The sequence below is a fragment of the Bubalus kerabau genome, chromosome 17 (genome assembly GCF_029407905.1).
Source record: "Bubalus kerabau isolate K-KA32 ecotype Philippines breed swamp buffalo chromosome 17, PCC_UOA_SB_1v2, whole genome shotgun sequence".
Lineage (NCBI taxonomy): Eukaryota > Metazoa > Chordata > Mammalia > Artiodactyla > Bovidae > Bubalus > Bubalus kerabau.
This window is the reverse complement of record NC_073640.1, coordinates 28,368,625-28,385,938: the sequence shown is the minus strand read 5'-3', so window position 1 is coordinate 28,385,938 and position 17,314 is coordinate 28,368,625. Positions and strand designations below refer to the sequence as shown.

The 17,314-nt window shown below is 50.6% G+C and overlaps 2 protein-coding genes across 2 annotated transcripts in view; both read left to right on the top strand.

Annotated features, from left to right (window-relative positions):
• Positions 1-17,314, top strand: part of PSME3IP1 (proteasome activator subunit 3 interacting protein 1) — a 348,568-nt gene that overhangs the window by 241,779 nt on the left and 89,475 nt on the right. The window lies entirely within an intron of this gene.
• PLLP (plasmolipin) overlaps positions 1-17,314 on the top strand; it is a 29,601-nt gene that overhangs the window by 11,167 nt on the left and 1,120 nt on the right. The window contains exons 2-3 of the mRNA XM_055553912.1: positions 13,947-14,120; positions 16,113-16,235. Coding sequence (XP_055409887.1) covers positions 13,947-14,120; positions 16,113-16,235 — 297 coding nt within the window. The remainder of the gene's footprint in view (positions 1-13,946; positions 14,121-16,112; positions 16,236-17,314) is intronic.

Below are 17,314 nucleotides of genomic sequence, written 5' to 3'. Positions count from 1 at the left end.
GAACCAGCTAGGGCTGAAAAGAGGCCCCACCCATATTCAGGAACTTGTTTGTACCCTGAGTTACCCAAGTTCAGTTCAGTAGCTCAGTCATGTCTGACTCTTTGCAACCCCTTGGACTGCAGCACGCCAGACTTCCATGTCCATCACCAACTCCTGGAGCCTACTCAAACTCAGGTCCATTGAGTCAGTGATGCCATCCAACCATCTCATCCTCTGTCTAACCCTGCTTCTCCTGCCTTCAATCTTTCCCAGCATCAGGGTCTTTTCCAGGGAGTCAGTTATTCACATCAGGTGTCCAAAGTATTGGAGTTTAACCTTCAGCATCAGTCCTTCCAATGAATATTCAGGACTGATCTTTAGGATAGACGTTGGATCTCCTTGCAGTCCAAGGAACGCTCAAGAGTCTTCTCCAACACCACAGTTCAAAAGCAACAATTCTTTGGTGCTCAGCCTTCTTTATGGTCCAATTCTCACATCCATACATGACTACTGGAAAAATCATAGCTTTGAGTAGACCTTTGTTGGCAAAGTAATGTCTGCTTTTTTATATGATTGTCATAGATATTTTTTTATAGGTTTGTCATAGCTTTTCTTCCAAGGAGCAAGAGTCTTTTAGTTTCGTGGCTGCAATCACCATCTGCAGTGATTTTGGAGCCCAATAAAATAGTCTCTCACTGTTTCCATTGTTTCCCCATCTATTTGCCATGAAGCGATGGGACCAGATGCCATGATCTTCGTTTTTTTGAATGTTGAGTTTCAGGTCAGATTTTTCACTCTCCTCTTTCACTTTCATCAAGAGGCTCCTCAGTTCCTCTTTGCTTTCTGCCATAAGGGTGGTATCATCTGCATATCTGAGGTTATTGATATTTCTCCTGGCAATCTTGATTCCAGCTTGTGCTTCATCCATTCCAGCATTTTGCATAATGGACTCTGTATTTAAGTTAAATAAGCAGGGTGACAATATACATCCTTGACATACTCCTTTTCCAATTTGTAACCAGCCCATTGTTCTATGTCTGGTTCTAACTGTTGCTTCTTGGCCTGGATACAGATTTCTCAGGAGGCAGGTAAGGTGGTCTGGTAATCCCATCTCTTGAAGAATTTTCAACAGTTTTTTGTTTGTTGTGATCCACACAGTCAAAGGCTTTGGCATAGTCAATAAAGCAGAAGTAGATGTTTTTCTGGAATTCACTTGCTTTTTCTATGCTCCAACAGATGTTGGCAATTTGATCTCTGGTTCCTCTGCCTTTTCTAAATCCAGCTTTAACATCTGGAAGTTCTCAGTTCACGTACTGTTGAAATCTCACTTGGAGAATTTTGAGCATTACTTTGCTAGTATGTGAGATGAGTGCCATTGTGTGGTAGTTTAAACATTCTTTGGCATTGACTTTCTTTGAGATTGGAATGAAAACTGACCTTTTCAGCTAGCACTGTCAATGATATAAGTTACCAACAAATGCCCCTACAGTTTTGCCTCTGAGAGAAGTTCCTGATGGAAATTGAGGAACAATATGTGTCTATGTACCTTTCTCAACGTCTGATCTAAGTGTGGCAGAGGACAAGTTGGGAAGTTTTTCTGAGGATCCTGAACTCTTTACAAAAGAATTTACCCCATTAGTAAGATCTTTTGATCTCACCTGGGGGGACTTAGATTTTACTATCCCCTTGCTGCACCCCCAAGGAAAAGCAGGATATAATACTGGCAGCCAGAGCCCATACAGGCCAACTGGCAGCCCAAGCCAACAGGGCCATGCAGTGCACTGGGTGGGGAATGATGCTGTCCCTGAGGCAAATCTGCAATGGAATTACCAGCTGAATTCTATTGATAATAGATAGATGGGACCATATGATTAATTGTTTAATAGAGAGTATGAAGAAACTTACAGTAAAACCTGTTAATTATGAAAAGGTGAAAAAGGTCCAACAGGGATAGGATGAAAAACCTGCAGTCTTCCAAAGGAGATTAGTGGAAGCTTTTAGGAAGGATACCTAAGCTTTAAGGAGTATATCCCTCCTCCTCTGAGGGACGGGATGCATGCATTTCATAGCCCAGTCTGCCCCAGACATCAGGCACAAAGTTCAGAAAGCAACTACTGGTCCTCAGACTCCAATGAATGATTTGTTCCAATTGGCTTATTTGGTTTTCAATAATGGGGATATGGTTGAAAAGACTGAATGCACCCAGAGAAACATGCAAGAGACCCAAATGATTGCAATGGCTTTGTCTGCTCAAAGACCACCAACTAGGAGGCTGCCCTCTCTTGGACAATCTGGTCCTGGTGGACCACGAGGCCCATGGGTACACATACAAGGCCAGTGTAGCCTCTGTGGACAAAAGGGGCACTGGAGGAAGCACTGCGGTCGATGTGTCCTTTGCAAGTAGCCAGGCATTGGCAGAGGGAACGCCCCACACACCAGGCAGCAGAGGCCCCTCAACCGTTGATGGTTTTGCAGTCAGAAGACCAACGGGACCCAAGGCCAAAAATGGCTCTGCCTAAAGATACCATCTACATAACTCATGTCAAGCCTCGGGTGATCATTGATGCGGCTTGGTGGAATTTCTTATAGGCACTGGTGCAACCTTCTCAGTCTTAGCCCAAAGGATTGGAAACCTTAGCTTACATACCAACAAATAAAACACGGCAGTTTTGAAAGTCCTAGGCTTGATAGAGGAAATGCCACAACCTTGCTATACTAAAGGAAACAATTGGGCTAAAAATAGGGGGTTAATAAGTCAAAGGGGATGGTATATGTTAGATGAAAATACTGTGATTCCACAAGCCCAGCAATGGAAAGTAATTAAGGTTTTATATGAAACTACCCACTATGGATGTGAAAGTGAAGTGAAAAGTGAAGTTGCTCAGTCGTGTCTGACTCTTTGTGACCCCATGGACTGTAGCCTACCAGGCTCCTCAGTCCATGGAATTTTCCAGGCAAGAGTACTGGAGTGGGTTGCCATTTCCTTCTCCAGGGGATCTTCCGGACCCAGGGATCAGACCCGGGTCTCCCACATTGCAGGCAGACGCTTTACTGTTTGAGCCACCAGGGAAGTAAGATATGGATGTGAAGCTCTTTGGAATTTACTACAAAGATTGCTTGTGGGTAAAGGAATGAAAATGGTGGTGGCCCAGATTACCAAATCATGTGACACATGTTTACAAAATAATCCTAGAAAAATGCCACCCCCTCCTCCATTATTTAGACCCATTCAACACCAAGAAGAACTGGTAAATTGATTTTACTCAGATGCCCAAGTCCAGAGGAAACAAATTATTTATTGGTAAAGGTAGACACATTCACTTGGAGAAGGCGATGGCACCCCACTCCAGTCCTCTTGCCTGGAAAATCCCATGGATGGAGGAGCCTGGTAGGCTGCAGTCCACAGGGTCACTAAGAGTTGGACATGACTGAGTGACTTCACTTTCACTTTTCACTTTGATGCATTGGAGAAGGAAATGGTAACCCACTCCAGTGTTCTTGCCTGGAGAATCCCAGGGACGGGGGAGCCTGGTGGGCTGCCGTCTCTGGGGTCGCCGAGTCGGACACGACTAAAGCAAGTTAGCAGCAGCAGCAGCAGACACATTCACTAAATGGTTAGAGATTTTTCCCACATGGACAGCAAGAGTAACAAAGAATTTGATTAAAAAGATAATCCCACCTTTTGGATTACCTCAATATATACAAAATGATAATGAACCTCTCCCAGATTTAGGAATTATTTTGGGAGAATGCTTTGGGTTCTCAAGATCATGACTAAAATTCTGAAATAGAAACTATAAGGTCTCTGTGTTTGCATGTTCATATGTGTCTATATGTGTGTTCTGGATGTCTAATATTGCCAAAAGTTAATTCACAAAAGAGCTCTAATTGACTTAAAGGAAATTACATACTCATATAAATACTCAAAATACAAAATAATCCGGCCAGAATTAATTTCAGTCTCATGTTATCTGAAAAATACTCAGGACAAAACTGTTATCTGGTGATTGAAAAGTGAAAGATTGAAAAATTGAAAGTGGTTTAAGCTTTTTGGTGTGATTAATATAGGCAAAGGGTTACACATGATCAGGATTTTCTAAGACTGAATTAAATTTAGTTGGGTAAATGGATTTTGTTAGGAATGGGCTAAAATAAAATAAGACTGGATTTGATTTCTCCCTCCAAAGTATTCTTGAAATGCTTCTTTGGACAAACAGATTGAGATGAGTTTCTTTGCCTGTAAGTGATTTGTATTTGCTTTTGAGATCTTTAGGGAAAAAAACCTTTAGGTTGGGGAAAAAGTATCGTCTCCTAGTGACTTATGATCTTATCTAACTGAAAACTAACTTTGGGATGTTTTAGAGGGCTCCTGTGTTATCTCAAAGAGAAATATTTAACTAGGGTTATTTGGTATGTTATGTTAAATATGATCATTTGTAATTCTGGTTATCGTAACCAACTTTATCGTACACTGTAATCAGATGTTTGACCATGCCTTTTGAGTCTTTTGTCATTTATACATATTTATGTACCCTGGTGCTGGTTCAAAAAATGCTTCATCATCCAGAAGATACATAGGAAGGCTAAGGAACCAGTTACAGCAATTCTATATCACAATGGCTATATAGGGATTTCAGCCCATGTAGACTAAAACAAGGAGCCTCCCTTGTCCCTGGGGCCCTTAGATCGGGTATCCAGAATTACAGAAGATGGACCTTTCCTTCTGCTTCCCAAACTGGGTTTTGGCTGGGTTAGTGTCCCAACCACGTGGGTTCAAGTCCCAAGCTGGGTTTTGGCTGGGTTTGAGTTCCAGCACATGGGTTCAAGTCCCAGTCTGGTAAATGGTTTCACCCCAACCCTATTCCCAGCAGGTAGAGAGGCCAGGTCTCATGGGGCTATGAAGTGCCTGTGATCCCTGCAGCCAGCTCTCTCTGGAGGGCCAATGGCAGGGAGCAGAGTAGGGTGCTGAAAGCATTGCTTCTGTCATCCCCTCAGGGTTCAAGGACTGCCCCCGCCCCTTCTCTGCTCCCACCTCCAGGGCACTGATATTCCCTCCCAGTTAGTTTCCAGGGAATGTCCCTACCTTCTGGGATTTGGAATTGTGTTCCCCACTGGGCATCTATCTGCTGAGTCACAGAACTGGCCCCACCATTAACTGTGCATAACCTTGGGCGAGGTTCATCTTTTCCAAGTGACTTGGTTTCCCCATCTGTGAAATGGGCCATGTGTTTTATGTAAAGAGCTGGGCTTCCTGGGAGTGAAGCACTGGGGCGGGGTGGGGGGAGGGGCTGGAATTGAGTTGCACTTGACCTGGGCTTTCAAGGGGTCTAAGGCCTTCCTGAGATAGCTCTGTGTGGCTGTTAGAGTCTTTGTGCTGGGGAGAAGGCACAGATTGGCCTTCTGGGGAGACCAGGAGACCCCAGTGGAGGGAGGGGAGGAGGGTGGGAAGGCAGGCAGGTAGGGTCTAAATTTCTGGAACCTCACTAAGGGGCTGTGTTGCTGCTGCCTCTGGGACCCAGGGAAGGAAGGCCTTGGCGATGCCTCAGGGGGCCTCCACCTACCTCCACACACCTGGGGCTGTATGTGGAGGGGACCTGCTTAGTCTCTGGCCCCAGAGTGCTGCTTGAGTTTCAGGTTGGGAAGGTTTTTCTAGAACCCCAAGAGAGACCCCAGAGGAAGATGGTGGCAGTGGGCTCCTTGACATTCAGTCTGCATGCAGGGGCTGGAGGTCCCTGTTAGGGAGTTCTGGGGGTGGCAGGGCTGTGAGGGTAGGGGTGTAGAGGTCTCTTTCATCTTTAATTAACTCAGGACTCAGGAATAAGAAGCAATGTGATAAAGGCTCTGTTTGGAAAGCCCTGGAGGTGACCCAGGCCCTGAGTCAGTGTTCCCCTCCTCCCCCTCCTCCTTGGCAACCCAGGCTGGGAGCTGCATGCTTGTGGGTGGGGACCCTGGCTGCCTGGCTCTCTTCCCCCGCCCCACACTCCCTGATGCCTATAACAGCACCTGGCACAGAGCGGGCCCTTGGGGGAGAGTTTCTTCAGTGACTCGATGTGGTAACTTTTTGTGCCTGCTTTTCAGGTGACAAAGGGAGGTTTGGCAGAGTTAGATAACAGCCCAGACCCGGTCAGTTGGCCCCAGGCTGGGTTATGAACCTGCCCTGGCGTGGCCTGCAGAGTACACAGTGGGAATTCCAAGGAGCCTACCCCTCTGCAAGGGGAGGAGGTGGGGTGTAGAGTTGTGGTGGCACCCCGCTGCCCGGCGCCTCTGTCCCCTGCGCCTTTGTCTCCTGTGACACAATGGGTGGCTTTTTGTCCCCATAAAGTCCCTTTCACCACAGGGAGAAGGGCCAGAGCGGGGGTGGAGGCCGGGCTGGGCCAGGCCAAGTTCTGAGTGTCCTGAGCTGCCCAGATGCGTCCCTGTGCGGGGAAACCCCAGGAAGGGTTCACGTAGTCCCCTGGACCTCAGTTTTCTGGAGGGTGCAGTGGGGAGAAGGGAGTCCTGGGGGCTGATGGATGGGCCCCGCCCTCAAATTGTGCTCAAAACATTTGGTTTCATTACCAATGTTTAAAAAACTGAAGATTTCATGTAGAATTTTGGATTTCTAATATCTCTTTAAAAATTAGAACTTCTTGGGACTTCCCTGGTGGCCCAGAGGTTAAGGATCTGTGCTTCCACTGTAGGGGGCATGGGTTAGATCCCTGGTTGGGGAACTAAGATCCTGCATGTTGTATGGTGGGTGCAATCCAAAAAAAAAAAAAATGTTCTGGCTATCCCAGGCCTGTGTTCCCCCAGACATCAGCTGGTTGCTCTCAGCTCCACAGACCTCCCTTGGCCCACCTTAGTCATTTCTGTGACCTGCCTGTCTTGGTGGCTGCTGAGTTTGAAACCACAATGTTAGCTCTGGGGCACAGTGTCCCCTCTCGTGCCATCCCACCCCCCAACTCGGGTTTGCTCCTTGTAAGCCCCAGGCTGTCTAACAGCCTTTCTAGCCACTCACAACCTCTACAAGTGTTCACTTTTTCCTTTCTTTACCTGCATGACATGCCTATGAGGTGGGTGCAGGAAGGGGGATCCCTTCCAGGGCCCAAGAGTGGGCTCTTGTCTAACCCTCGGAAATGAATTGTCCGAGGAGACACACGTGTTGACAAAGCAAGAGACTTTATTGGGAAGGGGCGCCCAAGAGGAAAGCAGGAGGGTAAGGGAACCCAGAACTGCTTTGCCATGTGGCTTGTGATCTTGGGTTTGATGGTGACAGGATTCGTTTCTAGGCCAATTCGTTGTCTCTGGCCAATCACTCTTGATTCAGGGTCCTTTCTGGTGGTGCATGCACTGCTCAGCCAAGACGGGTGCCAGCGAGAAGGATTCTGGGAGGTGGTCGGACACTGAGAGGTGACATCTCCTTTTGACCTTTCCCCAATTCTTCTGGTTAGTGGTGGCGTGTTAGCCCTGTGTTCCTTACCAGGACCTCCTGTTGTAAAATAACTCACGCATGAGGTTACTGTGGTGCCTGACCAGTTTGGCTAGTTTCAGTCAGTGTGTTTCCCCTAACAAGGTGACCAGCATTGGGGTGTGTCCCCAACCTTCTTATGTGTCAGATGAAAAAACAAGCCAAAAAGTTAGGTGACTCTAGGATGAACTTAGACAGCATATTAAAAAGCAGAGCGTTCACTTTGCCAACAAAGGTCTATATAGACAAAGTCAAAGCTATGGTTTTCTCAGTAGTCATGTACGGCTACGAGAGATGGCCATAAAGAAGGCCAAGCGCCAAAGAATTGATGCTTTCAAAAATATTCATTGGAAGCTCCAATACTGTAGCCACCTGAGGTGAAGAGCCAACTCATTGGAAAAGATCCTGATGCTGGGAAAGATAGAGGGCAGGAGGGGACAGAGGATGAGATGGTTGGATGGTATCACCGACTCAATGTAAGTAAGTTTGAGCAAACCCTGGAAGATAGTGAAGGACAGGGAAGCCTGGCATGCTGCAGTCCATGGGGTTGCAAAGAGTCGGACATGACTTGGCAACTGAACAACAACGGTAAGGCTGCCCAACAAATCTCAAGGGCTTTACTCGGCCCAGAGAATGGAGAGTATTAAAAGGAGAGTTGAGTGACCGTCTTGGGGCAGGAGAGGAGTTAGTGAGTGCTCCTGGGATTGGTAGAGTCCCTTCAGTCAGTACGAGGGAGGAAAGGCTGTGGGTACCCCTGGAGAAGGCCTGAGTTGAGGAGTGTCAGGGCTCGGACTGAGAGGAGCCTTGGAGAACACTGAGCAGACCTCCCTGCTTCTGCTGTACAGAGGGGAAGACTGAGGTCTAAACGGGTGAAGGTTCGGCCCTGGGACCCTTAGCCTGTGAGGAGTGGAGGGAGTGTAGCTGCAGGAGGAGTCCTAGGGTGGGGTTGGGTTGCATTCTGCTCCCTTTCACCTCCGTATCTCCACCACCTTTGGATAAGCCCAGCTGCCTTATCTGAAAGGTGGGCGGGGCCGCACTGATGGGTGGGGGTAGGGTGGGTGTGGGGAGGTGACCCTTATCTTCCAGGAACTATGCTTGGTGCTTAAGGTTAAATACTTTTGTCTCACCAAGCCTCACACCCCTAGGAACTGCACATGCTATTCCTACCCTATCCACTGCAGGAAACCAGGCACAGAGAATGGACTGGAAAGCCCAGGTTCTAACCCCTCGAAGTGATGATGACTGTAGGGCCTGTACTGAGTGTCAAGACTGTGTTGGGTGTTGGTCTGAGTGCCTTTCGTACATTACTTCATTGACATCTACCCTTGTAAGGTCGGCACATTTTGAAGATGAGCACAGGGAGGTACAGAGAGGCTCAGCAACTTGCAGGAGGTCACACAGCTCATAAGCTGGCAGGGCCAGAGCTTGAACCCAGGGAGTCAATAGACCAACTTTTCATCAGTTAATGCCAACATCTCCCAGTTGAGTCAGATCGTAACAGCCATTCACAGCCTCAAAGAGTAGCGAAGAAAGATGTATTCGTTTCCTAGGGCTGCCATAACAAACTGCCACGAACTAGGTCACTTAAAAAACAACAGAAATTTATTGTCTCACAGTATTAGAAGTTCAAAGTCAAGGTGCTGGCAAGGTTGGTTCCTTTGGGAGGCCCTGAACAGAGTCTGTCCCATGCTTCTGGCCAGGAATCCTTTGTTTTCCTTGGCTTGGAGACATATCATTCGGATCTCTGCCTCCATCTTCACAAGGTGTTCTTTCTGTGTGTGTCTCTATGTCCAGCTTCCCTCTTATAAGAACCTCAGCCCCTGGATTGCACCACCCCGCCCAACTGATTGCCCCCCACCAAATGCCTCATGGTCAGGCATTTGTGACTAATCCCTTTCCTCTCTGACTCAGCAGGTGGTTTTTAAAAAAATCTCTGTTATCCAGTTGAGAAAAAATTTTTTGGAAGCGCGAACGTCCTGGAGCATGTGTGAATGTGACCTTTTTGACAGTGTTAGTCGCTCAGTCATGTCCAACTCTGCAACCCCATGGACTGTAGCCCACCAGGCTCCTCTGTCCATGGAATTCTCCAGGCAAGAATACTGACATGGGTTGCCATTTCCTTCTCCAGGGGATCTTCCCAACCCAGGGATTGAACTTCCGTCTCCTGCAGATTCTTTACTGTCTGAGGCACCAGGGGAGTTGTCGTTTAAAGACAAGATCCCTCATCTGAAATCTTTAGGTTTTCAAGAAGGAAAGGGCATATATATATATTTTTTTTCCTTCAGGATTTCCAGACAGTTCTCTTGGTTCATCTGCAGGGGGTGCCTGAGGTGCATGGCAGGGGCCTCAGTGTTTGGAAGGGCCAAGGGGTGAGGTTTCATTCTGTGCATGTTTGTTATGTGTGTGTATGTCTGTGTCAGTCTTTGAAGAGTAAGACACACAGGTGTATGTGTAGAGAAGCATGGGGACAGAGGAACATGGGGGCAAGAGACAGGGACCTCGAGAGTTTGTTAAAGCACAGAGTTCTGCTCTTCCTCACCCAGCTCCTTCCCTTTGCCAACTCCCCCACCCCCACCCCCCCCACATCCGCTCTCATGTCCTAGTGAGATCTTTCTCTACCTTCTTATCCCTTCTCAGCTGAATTTTCCCCCATAACACATTTCCTGTGCTTTCCTCGTGTACTCGGGTTTTATCTGACTCCCCTACCCCCAACCCAGCTGTAGAGTGAGAGCTCCGGGAGAGCAGGGCTTCCCATGTTTACCGCTCACACAGTGGTAAGTGCTCAACAGATGTTTGGCTTTTACAATTTTTTAAAAGTTTTTACTTATTTGGCTGCACCAGGTCTTAGTCACAGCATGCAGGATCTTCAGTTGTGACATGGGGCCTCTTCGTTGTGCCTTGTGGGATCTGGTTCCCCAACCTGGGATCGAACCTGGGCTACCTGCATTGCAGCATACAGTCTTAGCCACTGGACCACCCAGGAAGTCCCACAACAGATACTTGTTGAATGAGTGAACCCAGAGGGAGGCACACGGTGGGGCCTGTGCCCAGAGAGCGGGTGTTAGAATTGCACGAGGACCTGGACGAAGCCCAACGGGCAGGTGGCAGAGTCAGGGCTGTCTGCCTTGCCCTCTGCCTTCCGCTCCCCCGCTTCCCCTGCACAGTGGGGTTTACCGTTCTGGACTAGACTGTAAGACAAGTCTTCTGGCCTCTTCCAGCTGGACTGTGGGTCCGCAGCAGGAGGGAGGGTCCAGCAGCTCCTGCACATTCTAGAGATGAGGCCTGGGCCCAGCTTCCCATGGCCAGCAGAGGGTCAGCACATGCGGGGATGCCCTATCCTGGACTGGGGTGCTCCGGCAGATTCTCGGGGCTGTGGGTGAGGGGATGGGAAAAACCAGTCTGTCAGGTTCAGATGGACCTTCCTTGTTGGAGAGCAGAAACCGAGGCGGCTCCCTGGGCACAGGGCCAGGGAGGCAAGGCCAGAGGGATGCCAGATATTCTCACTGCTTATTCCAGCAGTTTTGTCTCCCAGAGGCTGTACTTGCTGATCTAGAAATCAGGGCTGAGCAGGCGGGAGAGGCAGAGACCAGGGAGCTGGGATGCCAGCTGGGCCTCACCCCTCGGAGCCAGCCCAAGTGTCCTCATTTTTTGTACATCACTAAGTAACTCTTAGTAGACCAGGTTTCAGAGAAGGGTCGACCTGGGTTCAAGTCCTGCCCTGCCCTGTCCTTGACTCATGGGTGACCACAGATGACCATGGACACATTTTCCTCTGAGTTCCTGTTTGAAAAATGGGGCTAATAAATAAGCCTAATGAGAGGGTTATGGGAAAATCAGTGAAATAAAAGGGAAGGTGCTCACCTGAGGCTTGGCACATTACGAGGCAGAGGGCATTACGTGGTTATTTGTGACCAAGCCCATGAGTGATAACACCACCAATTGATAAGTGTACATTAACGTAAACCCAAATCATTCCCTTCGTGATTTTTAATTCACTGCATTTTCTAACTTCCTTTCAGATAGTTGTAACTAGGCAACACGATGGCATGGAGGCCCATAAGGACCCTACTTTAAAGCAAGGAGATAATTAGAGACTTCTCTGGAAGTCCAGTGGTTAGGGTTCCACACTCCCACTGCGGGGGCATGGGTTTGATCCCATACGCCCAGTGGCATGGCCAAAAAAAAAAGACAAGGAGATAATTGTCTGCCCCTGGAAGGGTCCTGTGCCTTGCTGCTTTAGGGGTGTCTGTTCTCCTTTCGAGCAGTGACTCCCCTGGGTCTGGGGGCTCTTGGCCCCACTGATGTGTCTGTTTAAGGCAGTGTCTATCCGAAGGATGAGTGGTAAAAGCTTGGGGGTCTGGGCTGAGACACCCTGACTCTGGGTCCTCATGGATAAGGACTCCTCTCCAGTGGTGTGACTGCCCACAAGGCCCTGCTCCCTGTCCCACCATCCTCACCGCACACTGGGCCCCAAGGGCCACCTAGTCTATTGGTGGTGGCTGAAGGAGAGCACTAGAGGCTGGAGGTGGGGCAGGAAGGCTGGCGGGGTGCAGTGCCAGGTGGGCATCCCTGGGAACTCACCCCTCCCCCCCAGGAGAGGAAGAGGGGTGGGTGCAAAAACCTGGAGAGAAGGGGAGAGGGTGCCTCCCTGAGTCTCCCACTCCCACCCGTGGGTGAGGGGAGGCAAGGCTGGGAGCATATTTATTGACTCAGACCTGAGTCCTCCTATAACACACAGCACATGTGCAGGAAGGGTGTCTAGCCCCTATTTCCTGGATAAGGAAGCTGAGGCCGGTTAGCGCCTGAGCATGTGTTTACTGAGCAGGTACTATGTGCTCGGCACTGCAGGGCACTGGAGACGCAGCGATGCCCAAAACCCAGGGGTCTGGGTTCTAGCGGGTGGACTAGAGGTGCCCTGGGGAGCTGCTCAGAGGTGGGGACACTTCCCACCACACAGGCAGGGTGAAAGCCCAGCAGCTGACTGGCAAGCCCAGGGCTCTACCTCTCACTTCCGGTGGTGGGGGGAAGCAAAGCTGTCAAAGGGGCTCGTGGACTCCGGGCCTCAGCTAGGGTCACCCCTGCCCTGCCCTGCCCCACACGTGGAGGGGGACTGATACAGAAACTTCCCTTTTTGTCCTTGGCAGGGAACCCTCTCTGGGGGCTTTCCTGGTGGCTCAGATGGTACAGAACCCACCTCCAATGTGGGAGACCTGGGTTCCATCCCTGGGTTGGGAAGATCCCCTGGAGAAGGGAATGGCTGCCCACACCAGTATTCTGGCCTGGAGAATCCCATGGACAGAGGAGTCTGGCAGGCTACAGTCCATGGGGTCTCAGAGAGTCGGATATGACTGAGTGCCTTTCACTTTAGGAGACCCTTTCTGGCTGCTATGGGGTGAGTGACAGCTCTCTCTTGTCTGGGAAGCTGGGGAAATTTTTGTCCTCCAAACCAGCAGGCAGAGGTGGGTTTTGCTCCTGAGCAAGTAAGGTACCACTCTGCCAAGTTCCCCAGGATACCCTTGAGGTGGGTCAGCCGACCTGCCCGTGTAGAATTCCCTGCAGCACGGCGTCCTCAGCTGGGAATAGTTCCTTTATATACATGAACCCCCATGGGCGCTGACCTTATAGAGTAAGTATGCTCTTCATACTCACACGACCAGTGCTGTGGACACAGCACAGAGTGGCTGTGAGTTGCCCCAGTGTCACACAGCTGGCAAGAGGAGTGGGTTTTAAGTCAGGCAGTCGGCTCTGGAGGCCGTGGTGTTAGCTACTCTGCACACTCTGGGATGTTGGGGCCCACCTTGCCATATACAAATGGTGTACTAGTCCCTTTGCTTCTCCAAGGCCCAGATTCACCTGGAAGGCAGGGATGGTAGCACCTGTATGGGGCAGTTAGGAGTCGGAGAAGGTTGGGTTGGAGGGGGCTTGGTGGGGCTCCAGGCAGATGTCACTGTACCTCTGGGCCTCTGTGATTGTGTCCCTGCCTCAGGGATGTGCTGGTGACTTCATCTTTCTTTCAGTAGCTTTTCCTAAGCTCCTGGCCGAGCTCGGTCCCTGTCCTGGGTGCCAGCATGCACTTATGAATGAGCCAGTCATTTTCTTGGGGAACTGGATGAGTCCGGGAGACCACCCTCTCCAGGGCTGCAGGGGTCTCACCCTGGAGGCAGCCGAGTGGATGGCAGTGCTGCTGTGGCTTCTGGTCTGGGGAAGGAAACAGAATTCGTCTTGGGTGGGTGGTGCCTGAGGGGCCATGTGAGCCCAGAAGAGGGCTCTGGAGCCCAGACTGGAGGAGTAGGGAAGGTTCCCTGGAGCACGTACCATTTCAGCTGGGGTCTGAAGGAGGTAAGTTACCAGGCAAGGGCTTTGTATACATGTGGTAAAAGCCAAATAAATATTTCTCGGGCCAATGAGAAATGTGTCCTGCAGGGGGCGCCCCATGGTGAAGGCCTGGAAACTGCTCTGTGGCCTTCAGCCTGAGCGCTGGGGACTCTGGGAGACTCTGGCTCTGTCTCATCCCCTCCAGGTGCTGGGGCTGCTGGTGTGGGCCCTGATTGCTGACACTCCGTACCACCTGTATCCATCTTACGGCTGGGTGATGTTCGTCGCTGTCTTCCTCTGGCTGGTGACAATCATCTTCTTTGTCCTCTACCTGTTTCAGCTGCACATGAAGCTGTACATGGTGCCCTGGCCGCTGGTGGTGAGTCTGGACAGGAGCCACAGGGGTGGCTCTGGGCTGACCCCTCTGCCTCTGGGCAGGCTGTGACAATGTGACCTTCCCTAAGTGAGAAGTGGCGGCTGGGGGTTGACTGAAGTCCTCGTTGGCCTGTAGAACTGAGTGGGGACAGGGGAAGGAGGATGAATGGTTCGGGTGTCCAGTTTTTCTGAGCGCTGAGAGCTTTGAATCCAGGATGACTCAGGCTTGCCTTTCTCCCACGGAGGGAGTACAAGTGAGGTGCTGTTTGGGATCTTGAAAATATTTTGCCTTTTTGGGGGGTGGGCAGTCGGGATTAGATTCTGTGGGTGCTGTGGCTCTGACTGGGCCCAGACCAGCAGCCCTGGGCCTGCAGGCTGGGATGAGCTGGCAGGAGTCATCGAGGCTGGTGTGTGCAGGATGGGCTGGGCGCAGGGTGAGGCCCCCGCAGCCTGGCAGAGGGTGGTGTCCTCGGTTTGCCCAGGTCAGTCTCCTTAGAACACAGAGCTGAGAGTGTCCATAGGAAGTACCCTGGCCAGACACAGAGAAAGCTGCTGGGGCTTTTTTTTCCTCCAGCCCGGAAAACCCCTGCAGCTGGGGTCTGTGGCTTTCAGCGAGCAGAGAGGCGAGAGAGGCACGTGATTGTCAGACAAGCAAGGCTGGGACTAGGCAGCATTGTTTGCAATTCAATGACTTTTGAAGCTGAGGAAACGTGAGTCATCCTCAAGACAGACCGGGTTTGTTAGATCCTGACATCACTGGTAGGAGCCAGGTGGTGTTTGCAGTGGGCACTGGGCTTGGAGGGAAGATCCTGGGGTGACGAGGCAGTGGCCTGACTTCCTGGACGGGGTCCAGCCCCTGTCCTGTGTCCTAGGAGCCTTGAAGAAAGACATCTCCGGAGATGGAAGGGCCTTGGTGTCTCTCAGCACTGCTGTGGGGCTCCAGTCACAGCTGCTGATGGGAGAGGCTCCTTTCCCAGGCCATGATGGCAGGGCAGTGCCTCACACTCCTAGATAAGGCGGAATTAGGATTGCCAAATCGGGCTTTTCTGGGATGGGGACTACAAGCTCCCTTTAGGGCCCGGCAAGAGGCCATAAAGACATACGAGTGAAGTAGGTCAGGAGGGCTTCTGGAGAACCTGTCCATAGGAAGCCGCCTCTACTCAGCTCTAACCGTTGTTAGTGGGAATGCAGGTGCCAAATCTTGATATTTTAAGATTGAAAGTTTTATATGAAATCTTAGTTTTTATATGAAATTAATTTTAGAATGTTGGTAATTGTTTTTTAAAAATATGAGATAAACCAAACATGCCTGAGGGCCATCAGTTTGCTGTCTGGCTGGGCTAAGAGATCTGCTAAGAACTGACTTCAGGGACCAAGCACTGGGGAAATGGGACCTGGGACTGGTTGTTAGCCCAGGGCCCTTCCTTGCCAGCCAGCTGAGGGTCTTTACCATGGCATTTGACGTGGGGCCTAGAGCCTAGGATGTGGCCAGAAGGCAGACATAGGTTCTTCCCACCGGGGGCAGAGGTAGGGATGTGAGGGCCCCCCAGCGCCCCCCCACCTCGGGGTCAGCCTCAGAACCAAGTCCCCAGGGGCCACGAGAAGGGCCAGGCTTGGCGAGAAGCCACCACGGAGGAGCAGGCCCTTCAGCTGGAGTACTCAGAGACAGGCTCAATTTGGCCTCTTGCCATCAGGAGTGAGTTTTACCACGTGGATCTGTTGATGTTCCAGCCAGATCACTTTAGCCGCCCCCCATCTCTCAGCCTTCAGTATGTTTATGTTCTCTGCTCATAGGGCCTCCAGGCTAGCCCTGTGTAGACCTCTGTCTCTGGAGGCCCTTTTAGTGGGAAAAACCCATGCAGTCTCCATCCTCCTCCTCAAGCTCTAGTCCCTGTTCTGGCTACTGAAGGGATGTGTCAGTGGGAACAGGAAGTTCCATAGTTACTATAAGAGTCTCATGTCTTAAGCCTGTTCTTTCCACTCCCCCAACCCCCAGTTAATGGTATTTAACGTGGGTGCCACTGTTCTCTACATCACGGCCTTCATCACCTGCTCTGCTTCGGTTGAGCTGACATCCCTGAAGGGCAGCCAGCCGTATAACCAGCGTGCAGCAGCCTCCGTGAGTATGGTTCCCTGGGGCACCCTCGGCAGTTACAGGGGAGACGGGTCAAAACAAGGTCTATGCCCCTGGACTCCCACTGCTCCCTGACCCCAGGCCAGGCACCTGACACATGCTCAGTCACCCTCCAGCTCCCAGTGGACTCACAGGTGTCCATGTTGTTGCTTAGTCACTAAGATGAGTCCAATTCTTTGCCACCCCATGGACCACAGTCTGCCAGGCTCCTCTGTCCATGGGATTTCCCAGGCAATAATACTGGAGTGGGTTGCCATTTCCTTCTCCAGGGGATCTTCCCTATCCAGGGACTGAACCCATGTCTCTTGCACTGGCAGGTGGATTCTTCACCACTGAGCCACCAGGTGTCCAAAATTAACAGCAAAACCCTGAGGAACCAGAATGCTTGGGAAATGCTTTGGGCTGGCAAGTGAAGCTTGGGCTACCTGTTGGAACTTTGCTGTGCTGCACTGATCTAGGGCTCTATGTCTCCTCGAGAGTCTGTTAGAAGCTCTCTATCATCCACCTTTGAGAAAGCCATGGGCAAAAACCCTTTGGTTTAAACTATCTGGGAGATACTCAGGTTCTCCTAGGCAACCCAAGCTTGGGCTCCACGTCGGGTCAAGTGTCAGAACCACCACACACCTGGCATGCATCACCCATGAGTGTTCTTCCACTCCCTGTATGTGTGAGGACAGGAGGGTCGGGGGGAGAGGGACTGCCAACCCTTTTGACAGGCCAGGAAACTGAGGCTCAGAGCGGTGAAGGGACTCACCTAGACTGAGCCCCGGATAGGGCTAGACCAGGACTTGGGCTTCCTCATTCTTCCTGGTGAGGATGGTTTTGAAATCTGTGAACTCAGTCACCAGAAGAGAGACATGGAGATTTCTGGAATGTGAATTACATAATATTCCTAGGGCAGCTTTTGAATGTTGCCTTTTAAAAAACTAAATCCTAGAGCTGTGTCTACAGCAGCTCCTACCCCTTTGTCACTCTTAGCATATTGTCCAGGCTTCCCTCTCAGTCTGACACACCTTGCCTGTATGGTTAATGCAAAGTTAGCACCCAGAACCTGGTACCCATCA